Below are 26,558 nucleotides of genomic sequence, written 5' to 3'. Positions count from 1 at the left end.
AGTCTTAGATATAAAATAAAAGACACATTTGTAATTTTCACATATCACTATTTTATTTGACATCAAACATCCTAAGGGGTCACGGTTCAAAAATAAGCGGATAAAACTTGCGTTACCTGCTACATTTTTTAATAGTAAGGGTTCATTTACGCGAGCGGCAACTCTACCGACGACCGCAGTCGGCGAAGTCTCGGCGGCAGCTAACGACAGTCGAAAGCGGTCGCCGACTGCAGTTGACTGTCGTTGGCTGCCGCCGAGAGTCGCTGACTGCAGTCATCGGTAGCAGCTGCCACTCGTGTAAATGAACACCAAACGGTAAATGCTTAATTATTAACTATACAATACTAAAGCCGGGATTTTTATTAGGTACAGTAAATTGCCGTTATGTGGGTGGACTTTTGAGCATCTAGTCTTTAATTTAATGCATGTTGTTTTGATCAACAGCTACATATACAGCTAGTATTTTACTCAAGTCTTTATTGTAATACCTAATTAGATTTAATAGAATAGAAAAGTTGAAGCAGGTATATGTTAGCTATAACGTACGTATTTTACACCGTATTACCGAAATGCTTGTTTTTAGTTTCGACGAAAACAGTCTGTTCAAATCTCTATAATTATATATCTATATTTAAGGCTGTAACTTTGAAAGGGACTTCTGTGAAATTTATCTCTATTGAAATACGATTTCGAGTTTTTTACTTAGATTTCTTATTAAGATTAAGAGACATTTTTACGAAATGTCTGTCAAATGTCAATTCACTGCATCTAATAAATAAGCTCTACTGTAAAATATCAAGATTATATGAGGGACGCTCTAATTAATAAAACGACCCCATAATCTTCAAAAGGACTTCTTATTTGGAAAAATATTTTTTTTTAGTTATTGCGATTTATTGCCATTAAGTCAAGTCTAAGCTAACAGCTAAAGATTATACAAGATATTAGTATGGACTTCAGACGGGAATAACAGTAATGAACAAACAAAATAGGAAACATATTCAACACGCCACGCGATGGCAAGTGACATACCTACTCACTAAAAACGCGACACGACAGCGTGTTTGTGTTTTTAAATTTAATAGTAAAACTTCTTTACGTACATTTAACTTGGGGAATAAGCTGGTTAATGCGTTACGAAAAGTGTAATCGAAATGATATCGTTGAGTTTTAAAAGCGCCATCTATAGTAACACTGCTAAAATACGACAACACAACGCCGAATACGTTCATTTTTGTAACGGCATAATTGTGAACTAACAAATAGGAGCTTGTGAAGTTAAGTCCGACAAGAGATGGCGCTGCTAATCGCTACTAGTATTAAGTTTCTCTTTCATGTATTGTTTTATTCTTGAATTCTTGAAAGAAGTTTTACTTCAGACGTTTTGTCTAAAACACACTCACTTTTTAAATCAATATCCGTAAGTCTGATGCAAACAAATGTGAATAATAAACAACAATAAAATCATTCTAATTCTAAACGAACATTTTTATAGTACAGGAGTGGCTACATTTTTTTGTGCCATATTTAATCTTGACATTGTAAAAAACATCTTAATATAGATTTTAGGTACAATGGCTATTTAAAAAAGATACGTTCATTTTAGTTTGAACAATGACCGTTAGTATTGAATCTTATACGCCTCTAAGATATTGTTTATAGTATAGAAGTAAAACACAATTATTTATAGGATAACACAAACTTTCTATCAATAAACCTTTAAACATAAACAAGCATACTTGACTTACATTTTAGTTAATGAAAAATCATATCAGAGCACAAAAATATAAACTTATTTTAGTAGTAGCAAACCGACGCTATTTAATCTATTGACAAATTCGACAGCAGTTTATTTACTCAAAACATCTTCACGCCTAGTTTTGTTACATAATTGATATGTGACCAGGAATTAAATTGTGGAACTGATTCAGATATAATAAAGTAAATTAAAAAAAAAATCTGGAATTTGTTTTTTGTTGAAAATTCTACATATATTGTAGTAATTTTAACTACTTATACTGCAATAACTTGTAATCTTTGAAAAGGCATTGTTTACAATTATGATACAAAACAGTGAACTCTGTAAACACATAATCAAGGTAATTTATACATATGTGGTGTTTTTTTTTAATATTAGCGTACATTACCCAAATATTTATATAATTTATGTAAACACGTAAAATAATTAGCTTTATGCTAAATGAATTTTCAGTAAATACCACACTATAAAATGTAAATACAGCGCAGATTAATAAGCAATGCTTTTATCGAACAAAATAAATCTTGTAATTCATTATCAAGTCTACAACAAATTCTATATATATTAGTATATTACATGTAATCAAATCCAATTTTGATTATTAAAGTACAGTGTAAACTCCATGTTATGTCGTTCGATTAAACGAAAAACTCGCTAAAGTGTCGACATCCCATGGCTTTGATTGGTATAGCTTGCTTTTCATACAATGATACAATATATATAACGTTACACCCACTCTCTATAACGACAATGAAGTAATAAAAAGTACCTTTAAAATTGCCAAAATAAGTGGAAACGGCGCAGCTGTCTATGTTCTTTTATCGCTCTTTTATCCTAATAAACTCTACTGTTGGCATCGTGCAAAAAACTTTTCAAAGAAATTCGTTCTTTTGTTTACAAATTGAGATTGCAAGTGTACACTGTTGTTGACCTTGACTAATACGTGGAAGTCATGGTCTTAATACGTTGTTATATTCTTAGTTGTTTACAAACTTTCAATAAACATGGCTATTAAAAGAAAATCACCGTGTATTCACGAAAAAGTTTTAATCATATATTTTTCTTCTTTCCATAAGACGACAACTCTCTATAACGCCAAAAATTTACAGTCTCTTTAGTGTCGTTATATAGAGTTTACACTGTATATCTCAATAAGTCCTACCTGTAATGTGTAAATTACGGAGAAGAATTTTTATCAGACATAATGAAACACATCAATGTACATAAAAAACTGATTTCCCTCAGTGCTCGACATGTTATAAACAATTTTTCATACAGATACTGTACTGCAACTTCAAAAACAAGTAGTGTTTTGACAATTATAGACAATGTAAAAAATAACTTACTTGCTTAGACAAAGCAAATAAAATAACACACTTTAATTATGTGACATAAAAATAATATTAATTTTCCATTTCCATAAAGAAACACATAGTCAAAGTTTCATAATTTCATAGCTAGTAATGGTAAATTTGCTTGCAAACGACATTCAAATAGATTGCTGAAAGCATTTTTAACGGTTAACTAGTAATCTAAATACTTAACTTACTACAAAACTATCATTTGCATTGGCTGAGAGACAAAGTAAAGGATAAAAAAAAGATTTTAACATTGCTCGCAGATCGAAGAAAGTATTATTAATACAAATGCTATAACTTTGAGTGCATTACAGTAATAACTAATATCTAAAACATTTTTACTATTATATAAGTAATATTTTAAAAGTATTGTCTTATTTTAAGGTAACAGTGAGACGACTGGCGGCAACCATCTTGTTGTTGAATTTCTTCTTGAAATTCTCCGCCGCTATCGTAGTCTTGAACGTTATTTTAGCGCTGCGTTCCTCCTTATCCAAACTTAAATTCTGGAACATCAATCCCTTGTTTTCATGTGACTAGCTCTTACACTATATTCGATATAATGCTTATGATAAAATGATACTACGCACATGTAGATAACAAAATACACAAAAAAATAACGTGTAATATTCATCTTATAAATAAAAAAATACTTCTAAACTATAGCTTGGCAAATGCATTCGTAACACTCCAGATGGTCCGCGGGGGCCGGGTTGCGGGTAGCGATGACAGATAAAAGTCGATCGCTACACATAACTTTTTACGTTACGAATAAGTCTTCAGATATATCTGAACATCGTATATAACATCTCATATTCTCGTATAGTAAATATCATATGATTTAAAAAATTGGCAGAATAAATAGTCAACAAATGACTATTTATTCTGCCAATTTTTTAGAAGTTGTAGTTGTAGAAAAGGACACAAATAAACAAAAATAATAAAACAATCCTATTAAATATTAAATAAAAAATCAGTTTTTATTAAAAATTTTTGTACCTAAGTTATTTGGTTGTATTGACAACATAGCCGGTCGTCGGACTCATTTTCAAATATGAATATCATGTGTGTTTATTCTGACCGCCGCAGGTCATTAAATATGTGTAGTCGTCGACAGTGACTGCCCACGACTGATGCACCTGACTTATGGCCCCCGCGATTTCACACCCGCGCAATCATACGTCCCCCCGTTGCCCGCATACCATGGGACTGTCACCAACGAATTTGCCAAGCTATAGTAAATTGTTCCAGTACAAAACTTGTAGTTACATATAAATATAGTAGATGGAATCTAGTATATTAAATTATACACATACAGTTGAAAGCAGATTTTTTCTGCAGCCTATTAAAAATCATCATAATTTCTTATATTATTTACAAATTTCTTCTAAAAAATATAATTTAAAACGACGAATTTTAAGCGACATTTCGAGATTTCAATTTAATTTTTGAAACAGAATAAACATGAATATTCAAAAAATATGGTATTTGCGATATCTGACGACTAAAGATAGGCGTCCACATATTCACATCGGTAGTATCGGGCGCATGCGATGCGTCCGACACTTACGAAGCGGATATGTGGACGCCTACCATAATAGCGCATATAGTATTATATCCTAGCTAAGTGTACAAAGCATATATTGTTAGAACATGGATATTAAGTTTTGTAAAGTATTTTTGAAAGACCGCAAGTAAATAATGAAAAACATAACTAAAATGGTAAGTATCATAAATCAAGATAAATACTTATTTCAAATAATTAGGGTTCTATTGAACATTTCCCCTTCCTAATATTTCAATAATTATTTACAAGGTTAAATCCTATATTTTAATTATAAAGAATCTATTATTTTTTTAAAGAATCTCCTTAAAGATTGTTTAAATTTTATACCACCTGACATGATATCTATTTAAGCTTCCACGTATTTGTCATTTATGGCTAATTTTACAGTAGTATTTACCCACCATTTTAGTTAAATTATTTCGTATGTATAGTAGCAGATCAGAATCATTTTATGCTGCTTTCATTACTATTTATTCAGCTGTTCATTACTATTTTATCATGATCATTTTACACTAAGGTAAGATTATATAAAATTAGATCGTTGTCGGAGTGTAAATGGATATTGACCTGTACTATATGCATAATTAATAACTTAATAGCAATCAACTAAGTTCTTGCCATATGAGGTTGAGTAGGGTATAATATTTGTATTTAACATTATTTTTAACTTTAAATGGAAACTCAATATACAGGGTGCTCGGGAGTATTTCCCAAGGTTATATTCTTTGAGGAAAAAATATTAACAATATCAAGGAACGTGTGTTCTAAAATGAATATTTTCGGAGTAAAAAATATTTATTTTGTAAATAGATATTAAATTGTGATCTTATATTATGACCCAGCCAAACTTATTCATTGATAAATATCATGAAGTAGCTTTCTAGTGAAGTGCGGACTGTCAGTTGCAATATCTCGTTGACATCAACAGTCCTATCACTTCGATTACGTATTTTAAAATGCAAGGATATTTATAAGCGTGTGTTACATGGATAGTCGGAATTATTTGAATTACTCTGCATGAAAACATAAAAAGTTTTTTTCTAGTTTAAAAAATAATTATACAGTTCGGCTCCTGTAAGTGGACACCTTGAAGTTATGGGAAATACTCCACAACATCCTGTATATATTGGAAAAAAATCCTACTGATGTAGAAGGGATATTAAACTTTTTGTAATCTAAAACTATATTTAACTTTTATTTAATGTGAGAATATGATTACGATTTACTACAACCAATCATCATGAAATTTTGCATTAACACATTTCATAAAAAAAAAAATATATTCTTTAATTATAAAATAATAATTGTCTGTCTTGTCTTATAATGATTTTTGTAGGTATATATTTTTAAAACAAATGTTATATATACCCACTTCAACAATCGTTCACTACGCTTTGCCTACAGGGAACGCTATAAATCTCCATGTTCTGAATAATTTCAAAACAATATTTTCAAAACTACTCCTTCAGCAAGTTTACATAATATATTTGATGCGCTATGCACACATAGGGTGGGTTCCTTTGTCATGTAGATTAAAACAACTCATCAATGCAACCATAACGATAATATTATATAAGAAATTAACTTGTATTTAGTGGTTCAATTGGTATTTTATAACACATTTCCTCGTAAAGTATCGTTTATTTCACCAATTTCAATATCGTAATGTATCTAATTACGCACATGTGCCGTAATGTATCATCCGTCTAAAAACAAACGGTACTTTTTTTATCTTGGCAAAGAGTTTTTATGCCAGAAAAGTCCTCAACATTTTATGAATAAAATTAACTTAGTGAGTTAGATAATAAAAAAACATTTAGTTTTAATAATTCTAACAATAAATGTCAACCATTTATCTGTATCAGAAACACAAAAATATTAATTTACTATAGTAGTAAGACATAAATCTGTCATCAAGGCTATGGTTGTATGACTCCGGAACCCATAATGCAAGTATATACTATCGGACATAGTTCTTACGTCTAGTACTTACTCTAATAGTGTACAATATAATAAATATAATGCATAATATATATCACAGTTTATATCACAAGATAAATATATCACAGACTAATAGAATGAGATGCTTCAAATGTTCTGTATATAATTATTACTTTGATTGTAATTATAATCATTTAAATTATTTTTGTTTTCAACATTTATGACATGAAAATTAAACACAAAAATCTCTTTTAAATACTCGTATGTAAGATTATTCAAGTGTTTATATTGACAAAGTCAAAATTCATTTATTTAAATTAGGCTTAGTTTACAAGCACTTAATAATGGTAATAGTTAAAGTCAAAATCAGAAGTCAATAAAATATATACATTACACAATACATGCATTTTCTTATATTGTATCCATTTTTAATTAATAATAAAATATTGAAAATTAAATATAGGTATCACCTATTAGTAGGCACTCTTTTATTTGGTGTTGTTAAAACTAAAGAACCTCCATTAATAATGAATACACACACATTAATAATGAGCACAGGTCTGAAACATTTCGTGGCAGTTTTAAATATCTTGCCATGAAATGTTAGAACAACATTCGCCAAAAATATATATCGATTGTATGTGTTAGATTTCAAAAAACAGTGTGGCAATACCATAATTAATTAATAAAGAATAATTTTCTGACTATCTTTCTTATTCAACTTGCTTTTTCTTTCTTCAAGATTACACTTCTTAACTATTTTATTAGTGATATAATGATTACTGTCCTTCACTCTTAAGGGTCTGACAGAATATCAGCGTTGTGGGTACTGATGTACTCACAATAATATAGGCTGGGTCCATTTTATTGGCACAACACATTTACTAGTATTGTCAATAATTACTTTTAAGATTTAAATGTTGACAAATAAATTATTTCTATCTATCTTATAAATTTCTAAGTATTTCTGAGTGCAATTGTTGAATATACTCCTGTATACTCAAACACTTCGTGTATATATAAAAAATCAATGCCATTTTTCGTTGTAATTTTATAACTCAAGAACGGGCTCACCTATCCAAACCAAATGTTTAGGCTTTGTTCGGACTATTTAGTAGATGGTTTATGTGAAGTTTGCACAAAATAAGTTGAGCGGTTTTTCATTTATGACATTTTTTGTAACAAATGAACTCAGGGGTAGGGTAGGTAAAGGGTGGGGGTAGTGTAGGGTAGGGATAGGGAAAAAGTGGACATAAGTCTAAGCGAAGATTGATCGGGTATATCGAAAACGGGACAGACGATTTAGATACTAAACGAGTTGGTCCGAAATTGTATGGAGCCCAGGATCAGTCATTGTACCCTGGCAGAAATAAGCGAAAATATTTTTTTTAACTATTTTTGATTATACAAATCTACGAATTTACTTTAATTCTTTCGAAATATATTTATATTTATATTTTATTCATTCTCACCCAAGAAATGCAACACTAATATGGGTAATAATGGCGGATTGATGACGTTTTCAATGGAGTAGTCGACTTGACGTTTGCTGTCAATTGTTATGTCATAGTTGCTCTAAGGGCGCCATCTTGATATATCTCAAAACTTGGGTTTTAATTTTATTTATTTCTTTTTATTTAGTTGAATTTATTCACTTATTTAGATCTTAATAAAATCCTTGTATTTTTTAAATTTTAATGATACGGGGTACAAGAGTGGACTTGAAATGGACTATCTCCTTTGTAATAGTATTTTGTTTTTAAAGTTTAAGTATTGTATATGGGTGTAATTTCATACAAAAAAAGTTACACACGTAAAAAATTACCTTTTTTTAAATGTATCTTTGAGGGACTGGATCGCCGATATATTTGTAAAAAAAAACACAAAACATTTAAAGCATCTCCAAAATAACTTAAATCTAATATACAGTTACCTGGACATCGTTTCCCGCCAACGTGTTTAATCTGGTGTCTGTCATTCCATGGGGCAAGTTTGTAACTATGGCCATATTTCCATAGTCCTCCAGTAATTTGTCCTCATCTATATCCGACCCGCTCTCGTACTCTATGCTCGGTTCGTTTTTCACGACAATCCGGGTCTTATCGGACCCGATGGCGGTGCGAACCGCGCGGCTGAATATACCCGGATGGGGTTGTGTTGGGTCATTTTTGTCTATGCGCGAGAACACTGACTTCTCCTTTGTTTGTATTTTCCGTTGCAGTATAACGCGACGGTTCGGGAATTTAGGTACGTCGTCATCTTTTTCCGGCTTCTGGAGAATAAGGAAGAAAATAATATGTTATTTTTTTTCATTTCATACTATAGAAAATAGTAGTCTGAGACGGATATGACGTCGTTCGATTGTTTCCGTAAAGAGTGGGGAGTTAGAGAGGGGTAGCGATCGGTTGGCGGGAACGACTTGCGATATAACGCGCTCGTTGTACGGTCGGCTTCAGTATGTAATTATTTATGTGTTACTTCGGATAGGCAGGGAGAGTGACTTGAGTAGTACAATAGTCGCATCTCTCCCACTGTGTAGTCATACACCGTACCTATCCACTCTATCGTCATACCCCGCATCTCTCTTCCCTGTGTCGTCCATTCATCATTCCATTGTTATCATACCTGGCACCTGCTCTTGGTCATCAAACCCCGCAGGGGAGAGATCCCCTGTGTAGTCATACCTGCATCTCACTACTCTTTATATTCATACCCCCCAACTATCTCCCCCTAGTCGCCCTACCCTGCACGCCTGCACCGTTAGGCAGTCTGTTATGCGGTTAGCCTATAGTATGGATTGTTAGTAAGCACATTATACTTATACAAATGAAAAAATACATGCAATACATCTACAACATAAAAATTAATCGCTAAATGTGTCGCAAAGCACAAATCTCGAAAATGGCTGAACCGAATTCGCTAATGCGTTTTTTAGAATACTGCTTGAATTACGAGGATGGTTCTTACGGAGTTTTTGTTTTTTTAATGTAGGGTTCGGGTAGTGTAGGGTAGGGGTAGGGTAGGAATAAGGTATGGTAGGGATAGGGATAGTGAAGAAGTGAATATAAGTCAAAGCGAAGCTTGACCGGGTCCGCTAGTCATGTAATTAATTTATGTTTTAATAAATAATTAAATAAGTAAATCACAGCCTATCGTCGTCATCAACCCATATTCGGCTCACTGCTGAGCTCGAGTCTCCTCTCAGAATGAGAGGGGTTAGGCCAATAGTCCACCACGCTGGCCCAATCCCAGCCTATATACAGACCAAAAGGCAAATCTTTGAACATAATATAATTTATATATCAGCAAATAAATTACAACAATTATTCACATATATTAATTATACAATAGATTATTTTTTTAAACTTGTGGCAAATGAAAAAGCTTACTAGCTTACCTCTTTGTTATCGAATATAATTTGTTGTCGCGATTTGACTGTATTAATTGTTTTTGTGACTTCGACTTTTGGTTTCACCTAAAAATGATGATAATAATGTTAATAAGCATTTAGCTTTTAACTCATAAGTTTAGAATGAACTTTAAGGGCCGGCTCACATCTGGCTAGACGCAGGACTTTTTGTTTAATCTGTCCACTTTGATTTTTATTTTTAAAAGAAGAGTAATTATTATTATTGCACTGAAAGCTTTTAAAAATGAAAAAAAAAATATTATAATACTTTAGTGATTTAGTTAATATCTAATGAAAATCATATCTTAAATTCTCATTTACAGCAGCATTATAAGGCTGATTAAAATAAAAAATTTGAAAATAGGTGATGTATCTTTCACTAGCGGTTGAGAAATTAATTATGGGACATCCTGTATAATACGCGAGTGCAACTGAGGGAATTGTTATGAGCGACGGTCTTTTCTTGACGGCCTGTGTGGCGCAGTGGTATGCGCGGTGGATTTACATGACGGCTGGGTTCGATCTCCGGCTTGTCCGATTGAGGTTTTCTTAATTTGTCCCGATCTGGCTGGTGGGAGGCTTTGGCCGTGGCTAGTTACCACCCAACCGACACAGACGTATCGCCAAGCGTTCCGGTACGATGTCGTGTAGAAACCGAAAGGGGTGTGCATTTTCATCCTCCTCCTAAGAATTTAGCCCGATTTCATCTTAGATTGCATCACCACTTACCACCAGGTGAGACTGTAGTCAAGGGCTAACTTGTAAACAATAAAAAAGAAAGCCAGATATGAACCGGCCTAAAGACCTATTGGACAATAGTGCTAATAGTGAGGCAAAATTTGATCAATAAGATTTAGTAATCATGTATAATTTGGGCTTATGTTTTTTTTTTATAAATGAAAATAGTTAATTAGGCCATTGGTTTAAAGCAAAATCTAATATAAATAAATTAAATTTTACTATAATCGGGATATTCTTTACTAATTTCAAACTCAAGAAATCCCTGTTTCTATTCATAACCATGCAAAGCAGAGTCCACAAAATTAATGATTTATTTTAATGACCGTTCAGGCTAATTTGAATTAGTTGTTACATTAAAGTGAACAAAAGTGCTATTATAGCTTGGCAAAGTCGTTCGTAACACTCCGCTCCGCACTCCGGATGTTCCGCGCGGGCCGGGAGGGGGTTAATATGTCCCGCACGCACGACTTCATACCCGCGCAGTCCTTTCCCCCCGTCGCCCGCATATCATAGGAGTGTCATCAACGAACTTGCCAAGCTATAAGTACGAGATCCGGCATAAGAAATATATACCCTCATCTGTTATTTCATTAGGATAAGAAATAAATGATAGAAAATATTCATATTGACACATTGCACATAGGTTGCCTAGTTAAATTACGGCCAAACAGTAATAAATGATTTTTTTTATTTAATCTCCTTCCCTCATTTATTAATTTAAAAAAAACTTACACTAGTTAACAGAATATACCCAAAACAATGGAAAAAGAAAGTTGCCTGCTTTCAAACTGCAACTGTGGGGTTGCCAGATAAAAACAGTTAAGTAATGTTATTTACATACCCTCACAACTTATTTAGTCGTTTAATATGTCGACTGAAAGCTTATTTTATGCTTAATTTAACTGTATTAGGTTGCTTTTGATCTAGTTCATGGTTTCGTAGATTTTGTATGAAAAATGTGTTTGGCCGCAATTTAACTAGGCAACCTATTTGCAATGTGTCGCAGTGAACATTATCTATCATTTATTTTATATCACTTATATAGATAACAGATGAGAATATATATTTCTAATGCCGGATCTTAGACTAATGAATAATTGACACTTGCCCTCTCTAACTTTGGCTCGACTTTTGGAGTGTTCATACTTTTATTAGGTAAGCTCGGTGCAGTGCGGCTCACTGGAGATTTTTCTATAAACAAATATAATCGAGTTTTATTAAAAATATAGCTTATTTTTAAGTAACCAAGGAAACCTGTGCTTTTTTCTGTTATCAAGCGTCATTCCTGTATTTCAGCATGAAGAAGATACTCGTAAGAAAGGAGTTTTTGTTGAAGGAGAAAGCAAAATAATGTTCATTATTATTTACTTTAAGCGTAAGTAAGGTTGGCAAGTTGACCAAAAAAATTATTCTATTCTAAGTTGAACGTCATATTGTTTTTATATATTTATCTTTTGTTTGTTAAGAATAGCCTCCGAAACTACTAAACAGATTAAAACTCTTTAACATTAAATTTTATTTTATTTTAACTAATAATTATCACCATTATCTTATTATGACGTTTCAAAAGTGCTTGTAAACTAAGCCTAATTGAAATTAATGAACATTGACTATATTAGCGTTTTTTAATTAAAAATACATGGTTTACAAGAAAAGGTAAATTACACAGACAACCACAAAAATCGAACGAAGATTTGACATTGGTGTCCATCTGCAACTAAACCTACTAATATTATAAACGCGAAAGTTTGGATGTATGTTTGGATGTTTGGATGTATGTTACTCTATAACGCCGCTATTACTGAAGCGATTTAACTGAAATTTGGAATGGAAATAGATTTTACTCTGTATTAACACTTAGGCTACTTTTTATCCCGAAAAAAACTATGGTTTCCCGAGATTTGCGTAAACTGAACTGTTTGTTACTCTTTCACGGCTCAACTACTGAACCGAATTAGCTGAAATTTGGTATTATGATATATTATAGCCTGGATTAACACATAGCCTAAAGCGGAAAAAACCATGGTTCCCGAGGAATTTGTGAAAAACTAAATTCCACGCGAGCGTCCGCTAGTCTAGGTATGATACTTACATACAAGACCATTAATTCCCAAATTCCTAAAAAAGATTAATATAGGCTATATTTTATCACCTTGGGTTTTCACAAGAAAATTCATACTCAAAATCAACACTCACTTCACTCATCCACAATTAAAAAAAAAATATTACCTTTCTTTTTCTTTTCCTCTATAGTTTCATTGAAGACAATCTTCTGTCTCGGCCTCTTAGTTTCAGCGTGTTTTGGCGGTAGTTTTGAACGCAAGTCCACTTGGACTTTGGGAGCAGGTTCTACCCTGATAACAATAAATAATCTGGTGAGTAAATATGTGAACACAAAGCAATAGAAAACATTTAAATTAGCCTTAATGTCTGTTCTTAATAATACTGTTCTTCTATGAGACTACCCAAGTGACTAATTATAAGTATTTAATACACGATAGCGCTAATGATGTTAACCTTTTTTTAATAAAAAAAATTGTAGGGCATATTCTTTTAAATTTTTTGACTATTATTTTTTTATAACTTATATTATATTCTTTTATATAAAAAAGACTTTAAAGGTTATAATAATTCCTATAGAGCTAAAAATTGGTATGAATGTTCAGAATACTATTATAAGTGAATTGTGAAAAGTCCCTATCAGTCCCCCTTGCGCAAAAAATTTCATTGATGGTGAAAGTTTGCAAAAATAGGTTTTCGCGTTTTTTCAGCAAAACGGTGAGTTTTACAGCAAAAATAATTCAGACAAGAATAGTATAAAATAAATTAAAATTTAATATACTGTGTAATTCTTAGTTTAAATTTATATATTGTATTCGTCATTCTATTGTATTGAGTGTTAATGTATATAAAATAATGCTGTATATATAAAATATCTCCACACTTTTTTTATTAGTATTGATAGTGATTGAAAGAATTAAAAAGATTTTTTTTTTAAATTTTAAGGATTCATTTGACTCGACTAATTCTCAACACGACATTTTATGCGATTTCAGAAAACTTTTAGAAAACTAAAATCAAGTTATTACCTCTGATTCTGAGGTTGAGGTATTTTACTTATTTTGTCGAAATATATTGGGTGTGTGTGTGTGGTTAAGGTCTTTGTTGCCTACTGCTTACCTAACTCGCAAATGCAATCTAATTCACTTACTTTTTAGGTTTTTCCTTGAACCTCCCACTGTCATCCTCATCAGACAGTATATCATCGATGTCGTCCAGTATCAGATCCAGTTCATCATCACTGATAGTGTTCTTGGTTTCTCGTTTGGGTAATGGTGGTGTGAGGGCCCGCTCTGGTGACTTTTGAGGGACACTTTCATGTGGTGGGGTTAGATTTTCTGAAATTATATATTTCAACACTTTTTTTTATTCTTTTACAAGTTAGCCCTTGACCACAATCTCGACTGATGGTAAGTGATGATGCAATCTAAGATGGAAGCGGGCTAACTTGTTAGGAGTAGGATGAAAATCCACACCCCTTTCGCCCCCTTTCTACACGCCATCGTGCCAGAACGCTAAATCGCTTGGCGGCACGACTTAAAATTTGATAAGTAAGATTAAAACAATAAGATAAAAAATAAATAAATTAGGTACCATATACATATTTAATGCGTTTTCTACTTTCAATTTTAATTTGGTTGTTCATAAACATTTCACATGGAGTTTGGCTTTAGTATAGGCAGATACTACAGAGAAGATCTAGCAAGAGTTTCAGCAGTGGCTATTTTCAAATAAAAAATACTCAACAGCTGATAACGATAATTTCTAAATCATCACAAGGTCTTCAAAAAATATACTTTCTTGATGAAAAAAATAGTACAGAAGGTAAATCTTACCACCACAAGTAGAATTAGCTTCAGCACTCTCAACCTTGATTGGTGAACGATCTCTTTTTGGCTCTAATTTCTCTCTCTCTGGCGTTTTTCTAGTTGTGTCTGGTTTCTCTTGCTGCATCTCATTTGTTACTGTGACTGTAGGTCTATTTTCTTTAACTATCGGTTGGAACTCCTCTGGTTTAGGTAGGCCTTCCTTGTCCTTTTCTCTGTAAACCGAAAAAAGTTATTTAAAGCTTTTGGCTAGATAATAGCAAATTTTCAGTTTAACGCCTTGCGAAACTCCTCTTTTATTAAACTTGAATAGGAGTTTTATTAGATTTATTCCAGAGCATATCTTTCTCATTACGATCCTGTTTCGTCAATCAACTAAATTTTTTCCTAAAATACAAGTATGACAATGTATAGTGAACCTCATCGAATGCTTTGGTTAAAGTTACAACTCTAATTAATCTAGGCCATAACATTTTATTTACCTAGATTATTATTAGCAAACCACTTCGCCCGATAGATACTATCCCTAGGTTGTTAAAATATTTATTTAACTATTCATCATAGTAAAAATAATTGCTAAATTACCTCTCTTGCAAGTGTTTCTGAAGAGCGACTGCGTTCTTTCTTCTGCGCACTTCTTTAGCGCGTAACACGTGTTCGCGTAGAGCCTCTTGTTCACGCAGTTTGCGTCTGTATTCACTGTCCTATAACAATAGACAATCATGAAACTATTGAGTAATTGGAGACAAGGTAGTCTCCTAAACCTAAACTATATCATCGCACAAATTTCGTAAAAATGTACGAGTGTGTTTTAGACCACATTTGCAATTTTTTTTCTAGTCAATATTGTTTTAAAACACCATATGTTAAATATCGTAAGTATAGTTTACTCATATCAAATTTAATTTTAACAATATTAATTTCGTATAGTACATGGATTAAAGTTTTTTCAGATAGCATGGGTACGGTGACAGTTGCCTGTATGACGTTTATAATATGTCCTATTAACATGAATTGGCGCAAACTTTCAAGAGTTTATCGAATTGTTACCGTACCCATGCTATCTGAAAAACACTTTAAGGGTCCGCAATATATCAATATCAATTGATATAAATTGAGGATTTGTTATAAAACTTAATTTAAAAATTGTGTTTTTAAATTTTTCCAAACGTCAAAAACGACAATTTAGTAATTATAAAAATATTTAAAAATTAAAATCTCAAAAATATATATTTTTTTCAATCAAAAAATGACAACTAGCCTATTATAATCTTACCTCGTCACTGGGAGGGCGTGGGCGTCGTTCAGGGCTGCGACGCGGTGGTGGTGAAGGAGATCGCATCCTGCAATATTATTACATTATATTTATGAACTCATTATATTATTTTTTTATCTAATGGGATTACTCCAATCTACTGTTTTTAAAACAGTAGAGGTTTTCAATTGTACTCTTTTAACTTGGATCTAGTATTTTAGTAGAAAGTTTTTTTTCTTTACAAGTTAGCCCTTTACTACGATCTCACCTGATGATAATAATGTTGCAATCTAAGATAGAAGCGGGGTAACTTGTTAGGAGGATGTGTCTAACTTTTAGGTTAGTCTATTTGGCTTTGAATCATGAGATCATAATTTCGAATCAGGGTTGAGCTATGAAGTGACCGATAACTTCATACTGGTTGCAGAGAACCTGGATGTTGATGGCCTAGGACTTTAGTATTTAAAAGTTATAGGTGGTATTAACAATCATTATTTACATTATGATGTAGGGGAGGTATTTGTACGAAGTTGTGGCAACAGTGATGGTATAAATAAGAGTTGTTTGTTAGGCAGCGTGAACACCGTCACGCTGCCTATCGCGTCAGTGATTTTGTGCTAAAGTGTTTTGTGTTGTAATTATTTATAATGTTTTCTGTTATAACTATTGGTCATGAATTGTTTAGTGTGGGCATGGAAACCATGTCGGGCAGAGAAGGTGAGTATTTATGCATTCTAAAGGGATCCCTCAATCCTACACCCAAGATCACAAGTCCTGGGACCTGCTCAAGGTGTTTCCTCTGCCACAAAATAATGTTACAATCACTGTCGCTGCTACCCGTCACGCCATAGATGGTAAAACATACCGTCTCCTCAGACCAGCTCTATTGGCGCTGATGAACTCCTCCTGTCTTCGGAGCAAGTCTTCGTCTTCACTGCGACGGCGGGGCGGCGGGGGGCCGCGTGCGAGATCGTTTTCAATTTCAATTGTTGTGTTTTCTATGTACCTGAAGAATATTATAACTATTAATATTTACTGATCATTTAACATCTAATGCCACGTTGGTTCAGTAGAAATAGAAGCACGAGTGGATAAGCGAATATGAATGTATTATAAGGATATATATTATGGCCGACGATATATCGTAACGTCTTTTGCTAACGCATACTGGCATGCAAATAAAGTGTTTTAAAGATTTTATATTCTTGTTTTTAGTGTGTCCTAGCACAGTGACCGTAAACGCCGCAGTATGGGAAATCTCGTTAAAAAAAAGATATACGCGTCGAATTGAGCGTCAATAGCTCAACGGTTCGATTCCCGCCCGTTGGTCTATTGTCGTACCCACTCCTAATACAGTCTTTCCCGACTAGTTGGAGGGGAATGGGACTATTGGCCATATTGAAAAGATATGGCAATGATTCTTTAAAAAAAAAAAAATTGATAACCTCCTCCTTTTTATTGAAGTCGGTTAACAATATGAACTAAGAGTTGGGAACTTGGTGGGGTAACACACCACGACTAGAAGAGAGTTAAAAACATTATGATGATGAAGTCAAGCATTGCAAGGCCAGGTTTCCCTAGAAGAGATACTGACCTATAAGAGGTGGGATATGGAGCTTAACCCACCATGCCACTCCAATGCAGGTTTAGTTTTAAGGTGATAATGTCTGACTGTCACTGAATATCTATAATTCTATATTAATGATAATGACAATGATATTATAAAAGTAATTTCATAGTAATAAATAAATCTAGATACCTCTGTGGTGATCGCCTCGCAAATTTCCTTACTGCAGCTCTAGCTAAGGCGTTTCTTTGCTCTGCTATAAATCTCTCGGCGGCGTCATCTATGTCTTTTATAGGACCTGTTACAATACAGTTACATGGTCATTTGTGGCCAATAATCCATAAACAAATAGTAGTAAACAAGTAGTTGGTTAGTAGTAGTAGTTCCTCTACAACAACTAAAAATGTATATAGACGACACAAAAGAGTAGAAAATAAATTGTCGTTCATATAACCCTGTGTTCTGTCACTTGGGACTGCAACTAACTTGATACTTGATAATATTTACTCCTTTAGCTAGGTAATATTATGTTCTTATTTTAATTTTGATGGTCTGATGAAAATAGTATTACTATTTAATATAAATAAATTAATAAAATATATTTGGAAAATACTTAAATCATTATATAGCCCCGAAGTAACTTACTAAGGGTACTGAGATAGCTGCTTTCATGATAAACATTTAGTAAATTAAAAACAAAGAGTAAATCTAAATATATGATATTTATTGTAATTTGTCTGGTAACTCCAGCTCTATAATGACAGTCAATGTGGTGTTGCCACTCAGCAAGTTTATTAGATCAATTTTTTTTTAACTTCTACTCTTTTATGTCACATTCACTCATAATGAGATATTTTAAACAAATTGTATAAACACACACTAAAGCTAGCACAAAATTAAAAAAAATGCCTTTATAAAAGATGCTAAGTGCAAATCACACTCGAAACTAATGAAGTTTTTGTATATTGTGTGAAGTGTATTTCATCATATTTCGAGATTTTTAATTTTTATTAACCAATGTGAACCAAAACAAAAATCATATGAAGAAACATTGCTGTTATAATAAATCAAAGAAAATCATACAACTCGTGATCTTGTGATCAAAAAAACGCATTGCAGAAAATAATCACAAAGCTACTATGTACATAAAAGATAAAGAATTGCTGCTAAACGCCTAGATTTAGGGAAAAGCGTGCATAAATATTTAATGTTCTTATGTCACCAACAATGTGTATAAATTATAAATTTTATGGACAATGTAGTTGTCGAATGAATTTTTAAACAATCTGGTTTTGAGCATACTTATTAATGGCATATTATGTATAGTACTAATTACATAAAGACTGTCATAAGGAGGTCGCCAAAATCACAAAAAAAAAAATTATGAAGGAAAACAATAGGGATGATGACAGTTTTTTAAATTGTATATAAATTAAAAGTATGCTAAGAGTAAAGCAATTTTGTCAAAGTAACAGGGTATCTGCGATCATTACTTTCGGAGCTACAGGGAGTTAAAGGGTCAGATTTGCGGCGCTGCCGCGGATCCCTGAAAAACGCTCCATACAAAATGGCACGAGTTAGTGACGTCGTTGACTCGCTGATCGTAAGATTTGTATGGGCGTTCAAACAAAATTACTAATATCTTTGTTATTTGTGCGTTTATGTTAATAGTTCATTTATTGAAAAATGTCACATTTAATGTAAGGAAGCTAAAACTGTATGAATTTTTATCTAATTACGATAAAAGATTTTTATTAGATTTTGAAATTTTATAATCTTATTTATTTTGCAAATATCCAGTCAATCTTTGATTTTTATGTATAAATTAGTTAACATTGACCTTATTTATCCGAATTTATTATAAAAATCAATATATTCCAACCTAGTCATCATCCCCATTGTACAAGTTTAGGTGTATATTATATACTAAATTAGAAGTTGTTGACAGATTTTGCACCATTCAACTACACAAAAAGGTATTTTTACAGAGCTCTTTAACCAATGAACACAATTACGACTATGAAACATCGGTTCTATAGAGACAGTTTTTATAATTGCATTAGATCGTTGATCATATACTTTGACAGAAAAGTAATGTCTAGGTCCTTATGTATTATTAGTCTAAGTATAGTATATACAATATACTCGTACATGAAAGATTGACTAAAATAATAATAGGTAATCACTGTTGTTATTATGATGTTAAGTATGGGCGTAGTGATATTTCCATTTTTATTTTTTTTATCTCCTTTAATCAATTCAAAATTAAACAATAATTAGATTAGTAATCATGCTCTACAGTACTGCATATCTTACAGCCAGTTTCTTCATGAAAAGCTAAAGTAACAGTAAAAGTAGTAAGTAGTAAAGAAGACTTTATTTTTCCGTGATTAAGACCGTCATTTTTGCTTTATGACGTTACTTTGACTGTTACTTACGATGAAGAAACTGGCCGTTACAGAACATTTTGTAAACATAAAATGTAAATTTTTACACATTGGCGGAAACATAATAATCTATAACTTAAATTACCGAATTTGCTCTCCAGCGTAGGACTGAGAGGCGGAGACTTTTGTATTCTTGTCGGAATGTACGCAGGAAGTCCTACAACGTTAAACAACTATGTAGGTATCTCGTTGGTTACAACTTTTTTTTATTCTCTACAAGTTAGCCCTTCACTATAATCTCACCTGATGGTAAGTGATGATGATTTAAGATGGAAACGGGCTAATTTGTTAGGAGAAGGATACAAATCCATTACGCTAAATCGCTTGGCGGTAGAACTTTTGCCGGTAGGGTGGTAACTAGCCACAGCCGAAGCCTCCCACGAGCCAGACCTGAACCAATTAAGAATACCTCAATCGACCCAGCCGGGGATCATATCGAGGACCTCCATCTTGTAAATCCACCACTGCGCCACAAAGGCCGTCAAAAACACTTCAACTTGTTTAACACAAAGTTAATTCGCTTTATAAGAAAAACTATAAATTTTCTAAAAACTTCATCAAGATATAATATGCTTTCAGAATAAGTTTCACTATTTGATTTAGTTTGAAAAAGTACAATCAAATAATTTAACTGGATAATCTAGTTAATATCTGTTGCCAAAATTAAAATTGCATAAATAACAATAAAAATTAATTAATCTGTGATTTGTATCATAACACTTACCATCAACAGGAGGTTGAAAGTTCCCTTTGAAATGTGGATTGATCAAAACCTTTTTCCCGGCAAGTCCACCAGGTGGGAGATTTGGTAGATTTGGAGGCATCACTGGCAACATTCGCACTTCTGGTTCCCTTTCCCTACCCTTCATTGGGGGTAACATCGGCAATGGCTGTCGGATCGTCACTTGGGGAATGTTATTATTAGGATTTATCTCTCTGATTGGAGGTCCAAATGGTCTCGGATTATATGGACGATAGTACATAGGCCTTTCGAAATGTGGACGAACATTTTGACCAAAGTTAGGGCGAACATTAGGCCCAAATCTCTCTTCATTCCGGAATGGGAATCTTGGAAAATTTTGATTCTCCATTGGCATTTCATGTTGTAACATTGGCCTATCTGGATGTAAAACTGGTCTATCTGGGTGTGAAATCGGCCTATCTGGATGTACAATAGGTCTGTCCAAATGTATGTCAGGTCTATCTGGATGTAAAACAGGTCTCTCCAGATTTAAATCAGGCCTATCTGGATGTCTTTCTGGATGCATATTTGGTCTTTCTGAGTGTGAAACTGGTTGATCCATGTAAAAAGGTAGTCTCTCTGGATTTAAAACTGGTCTCTCAGGAGAAATACCAGGAATACCAGGTCTGTCAGGTGACATCATTCTTCTATCAGGAGATCGATTTGGAGGTAAAATTTGCCTTTCCGGTGGCATCATATGCCTTTCTGGTGGCATAATTTGCCTGTCTGGTGGCATCATTTGCCTTTCAGATGGCATCATTTGCCTTTCCGGCGGTATCATTTGCCGGTCAGGCTGTAACATTCGCTCTGGTTGTAAGGGTTGCTCAATGTGTATTACTGGACGTTCTGGGGGTAAAATTGGAGGTCTTTCAGGGGATAATTCTCGGGGGATTTGTGGGGTTATTTCAGGTCGGATTTCTGGGGGTGCCTCTAGTATTTGTGGTGGATTTGGGATTTGTGGTCGTATTTGCGGCGGCGGAAACGACGGGCGTTGAGTAAAGTTTGCCTGAAATATTAATTTTATTTTAAAACAATATTAACCACTGATTATTGTTACTTTATTATCAATGACGATTTTTTTTTATTGGAGTTTAAAACTGGTGCTGAGTTTTGAGCTTTTAGGCTCTTTACAGTAGAATCTGCATTCTAAACAGGTATAGTTACAAGAAACGTACATATTTGATTTATATGACATACTTACTTAAATGAATTTGAATATTGTACAAAAAAGAATGAGTGCTAAAAAACTCACCCTAAAAACATTGTTCCGTCGATAGGGATGGTTCTGTCTATATTGTGGGTTCCTCCACGAGTTGCGTCCTCGACCGCCGCCATAAGCGTTCCGTGGAACAAACACTTTATCTGCGAATACAATATTTACTTTGTGTATAAAATAATGATTTTTAATTAAAAACTAAAAGACGAAAACTGGTAAACAAAACTTGCTTTACGTAATGGCACGTATAACCTATACATCATCATGGCGGTCAGCGTTTTCGCCTGATCAAAAACATTATTTTAAATTATTAGGTTTCAAGTCATAAATAATACAATGTAATAGAACGTTAGTGAACAATTTATAAGATCTTTATAAACAAAAGTGTCAAGTAGCCTATTACAAAGTTATTAAGACAATATATTATGACTTTTTTGTACTATTTTATAAGTTTAAAATAGCTCCATATAAACTTCAACTGTGCTAAACTTCATACTCCTTTATGTTAACAAGTAAAATGGAGTGCAAAGTTTTTGCTTTACTTTTATTTTTACCTGAGGGATAAACTAGATGAAGGAAAACCTTTTTCTTATATTATGCACTAGCCGACAGCCCGCGGTTTCACCCGCGTAGTTCGTGTTCTCGTGAGAATACGAGGATTAAATGAATATAGCCTATGGCCTCTCTCTCAAACTCTCACAAATGTGGCTAAAATTTAGTATCTAGTCAAAATCGGTTTAGTACCTCAAACTTGACCTCTTTATAATAAGTATACATTTCCCAATTTTATTTTTTTACGAACTTAAATAAAAAAATTGCGTTACCTAGTGAGTCGGGTATGTTGCGTGGTAACGGTGCGCGGTGCGTGTAGACGCGTTGTGGTAACCTCTCACGCATTAGCTTCGGATCTATAATCATACAACAAATATAGGTTACGTCCAACAAGGTTACAAGTCACAACAACAAATCGGTTACAAGTCCAACACCATAAGCAGAGAGATATCTTAGACTTAATTTGCTTGTTGCTAAACAGTGCACATTGAGTATGACTTATGCATAGTTTTTTTTATTGTATTAGTAATAGTTTTTAGGATTTTTTTCTATAGAGTAGAAAAAGGGTTCTATTTAGGACTCTTTTACTGTTATTTTATCACTTCTCTTATTTTAGGTAAATATTCTACAATTAACTAAATTAGATGAATACAAAATTTTAGGTAAAATACTATTTAATCTAGACACATTACTTACTGCCTCCAACAGAAAGCTCCGATGGTACAATTTGTGGTGACTCCACTGGAGCTGCTGGCTGCAACAATTATTTACAATTAAAATATTATAAAGAGCTTTAAAGATTCTTGTACTACTGGTCTTTACTATATATTACCCCCATTTCCGTAGGAATACGGGGATAATATATAGCCTATAGCCTTCCTCAATAAATGGGCTATCTAACACTGAAAGAATTTTTCAAACTGGACCTGGACTGTTCCTGACATTAGTGCATACAACCAAACAAACTCTACAGCTTTATATACAAGTAGGTATAGATATTCAATCATTCAACAGTATTTAAATTGTTATCAGAAATATCTTTGTTATCCAGGTATCACTTACAAAATATACCTACATCTTTGTCCCTAGGACTTATAATATGACAAATAGAAATCCCACTAAAAACATTTTCATGTAAAGTAAAGCCACTGTGAATGCATGAACTGTACAAACATCTGAAGAAAAGTAAATTTTTTACACTATCTCTAACTTCATATACAAATCCTACATTTCTCCCCCAATGTGTGGCTAAAATGCCCCCACATACATTCTAGATTTTTTTTTAATTTTTTACAGGTTAGCCCACGACTACAACCTGATAGTCACCTGATAGTAAGTGATGATGCAATCATAGATGGAAGGGGGCTAACTTGCTAGGACGAGGATGAAAATCCACTGTGCCATGGAGGTTGTCAAATGTTTATAATTTATAATTTTTGATCATCAAAAAAATACAAGCATATTTGCTGTTATTAATTTCTTAAACTTACTATAGGTGGTGGTACGACGGCATGATCTTGTTCATATACATGCTCATTGTATGGTGCATACGTAGATCGCTCTGGATGTTGTGGTATGATGGGAACTTCCACTGTGATGTTCGGAACCACACATTCTGCTTCTGGCGGCATGTAATTCACTGGCTGTAACACCAATAGCAGTTAAAGCAAAGCATTCAATTCATACAAACAAATATACTTTCATCCCTAGATTTAGTTTTATATTCTTTTTTTTAGTCTTTCCAAGTTAGTCCTTGACTACAATCTCAACTGCAGGCTAGAGGTTTATATCTACAGACATTTAGCATGTCAGACACGTGCCGTGGCAGACACAATAATATTCTTCTATACAGAGTTTATTTACAATTTATATCTATTGTAACGCGGCCACACAGAGGTTGACAGAGACGTTCCACGCCCAGCCAGTATTCACAGAAAGAATATTTTGTCTGTGCGGTTCATGTCTATAGAGTCCTTTTCATGAAACCTGAACTAAAATTGACAGCGCCTGCCATAAGACTGCCATTACCAAATGACAATGAGCGCCATTAAGACATTAATGCTGCATCTGGGGGGCTCATTCATGAAAAGAACTTTAAGTGTCTGTCTGTAGCTACCTGCTGGGCAGTGTGAATAGTTGGTGTCTGTGGGTGTCTGCCACCCTACTTGTCTGTGACACACTGTGTCTGTAGATATAAACAGACCTTAATTCACTATCTTTGACATTTGCTAGTTGACATAATTATACAAATTTGAGTAACAAATGTCATCCGGTGCCTGCTGGTAGATATCTTATAGTAGGTAAATCACATTTTGTAAATTAATTTGATGTTTATTTTAAGAGATTCATACTAAAGACCAAAATAGTAAACAACCCAGCTGATGGTATAGGATGATGCAATCTAAAATGCATCTTTTTTTCTACTTTAATAAAAATAATATACAAATACAGTATTGTGGCTGTCTGTACTAATATACTTTTTTATACATAGTAACAGTTGACGGAGCAACGAGCATCTTTATAACTAGCTGACACCACACAGTTTCATTCTCATAGTTCCCGTTTGCAAAGGTATATGAGGATAAAATATAGCCCATAGCATGCGGTGATATTGTATCTTCCCAACAGTGAAAGAATTTTTCAAATCGGCCCAGAAGTTTCAGGGCCTATTCATTGCAAACAAACAATCAAATCTTTATAACATTAGTAAAGCTGAGCAAATGTTAAGTGGAAACCCTTCCTCTGTAATGCCATACACACACGTTTAGACATACATAATCAAGCACATACATAATCAAGTTTATTGCCCAATTAGCACTATACACATATATATAGATTATAGGAGTTTTGAGATATGGTTATGGTTTGGATATATTTTCCACTCTCCAAACCCATAAACACGCTATAAACTAGATAATTAACTTGATTGTGTGTGGCTGGTGTTAAGGAGCATACATTGTACTATGTGATGCTTTGTCTTTCTTAAGGCAAAGGCATTCCATTCTATCTTAGCAATAATGATGTTGTTAGAGAGTGTTTCACTAAACCGTACTACTACTGAGCTATAGCATGGTGCATGGGACAGTTCATTTCACTCTTGAAAGTTGCAGTGATTTGCGATAATAGTATGTATAATGTCATACATACTGTCACCCACACTATGCTACAGCTCTCGAACAGAAAATCAGTTCAGTTCAGTAAATCAATGACCATATAAATAAAACACATTCACAGGATCCTATCACATATAAAAAAGTCAATAAATATTCAATATAGTCATAAATATAATGTAGAATAATGAGACTTGACCTGACATATTCCCACTTCTTTAAGTAAAGGCCTAGCCCTGTGTGAGCAGTTAAACAATAGTTAAGTAGATTCCTCATATATCTATCTATAAAACTAATGAATGATGAAAATCACTAATTAGTTGTGCAGATTAGCATAAACACAAATATTTTAAAATGACTTTTTTCCTGTGTCTTATCTCTCTCTGTTTTTGTTTTTATTCTTTCAATGTATACTCAGCTTGTACTCTTTGTTTTGTTACTATTAAAAATATACAGTACCTGTCCGTAATCCAAGTTCTGTCGACCGTATTCATTAGGGACAATGTCCCCTGGTTCACTGTACCCCCCGGGACCGCGTCCAAGTGAGGACGGCACATTGTGAGATGGGCCGCAATCGTAGTCATCAGCCAACAGCTGATCCTCTTCCTCATTACCAAGATTGTAGTCCGCTAGACTGTGATCACCTAAATCTTCGCCGAGTAAATCCTCGCTACGAAATAAAACACACATTTTAACTTCTGTCATGCGTACACTTTCTCGATGATGCAAAATTGTGGTATTTAACTTATGAAGCCAATGAAAAATGTATTTTAACTATTACTTTTCATACAATATTTATATTTATAACATTTTTAACGATAAATTAATTGAGATTAAGCAATATTATGAAAATAATACATTAACACTAACTTGTCCGACATGTTGACATTAAAATTATTAAATGTGAATAGTGATGTGCAAAGATCAAAGAATATACTCCAAGTGATGTTCTGCTCGCTTTACATGGTGTAGTAAAAATCGTAAAAATCGATTATACGGTTAACAAG

The 26,558-nt window shown here is 33.4% G+C and overlaps 1 protein-coding gene across 4 annotated transcripts; it reads right to left on the bottom strand.

The window, feature by feature from the left end:
* Positions 1–27: 27 nt before the first annotated feature.
* LOC112054077 (RNA-binding protein 33) lies at positions 28–26,558 on the bottom strand. Of its 4 annotated transcripts, XM_024093732.2 has the most exons (19): positions 26,422–26,558; positions 26,011–26,221; positions 23,932–24,084; positions 23,138–23,195; positions 22,714–22,797; positions 21,926–22,035; positions 20,656–21,679; positions 20,017–20,088; positions 17,677–17,782; positions 16,783–16,923; positions 15,939–16,005; positions 15,248–15,366; positions 14,672–14,877; positions 13,987–14,173; positions 13,005–13,129; positions 11,884–11,966; positions 10,023–10,100; positions 8,559–8,897; positions 28–3,623 (listed from the first exon to the last, which is right to left on the bottom strand). In XM_024093732.2, exons 1-19 carry the CDS (start codon positions 26,430–26,432, stop codon positions 3,492–3,494), a joined length of 3,306 nt encoding a protein of 1,101 aa, XP_023949500.2. In that variant the 5' UTR covers positions 26,433–26,558; the 3' UTR covers positions 28–3,491. The 4 variants fall into 4 exon arrangements, with proteins under 4 accessions (XP_023949500.2, XP_023949502.2, XP_023949501.2 ...); XM_024093734.2 differs by lacking the exon at positions 10,023–10,100; XM_024093733.2 differs by lacking the exon at positions 20,017–20,088.

This window comes from Bicyclus anynana, chromosome 2 (assembly GCF_947172395.1).
Source record: "Bicyclus anynana chromosome 2, ilBicAnyn1.1, whole genome shotgun sequence".
NCBI lineage: Eukaryota > Metazoa > Arthropoda > Insecta > Lepidoptera > Nymphalidae > Bicyclus > Bicyclus anynana.
Note: the sequence above shows the minus strand (reverse complement) of the source record. Positions and strands in the feature narration are given on the sequence as shown.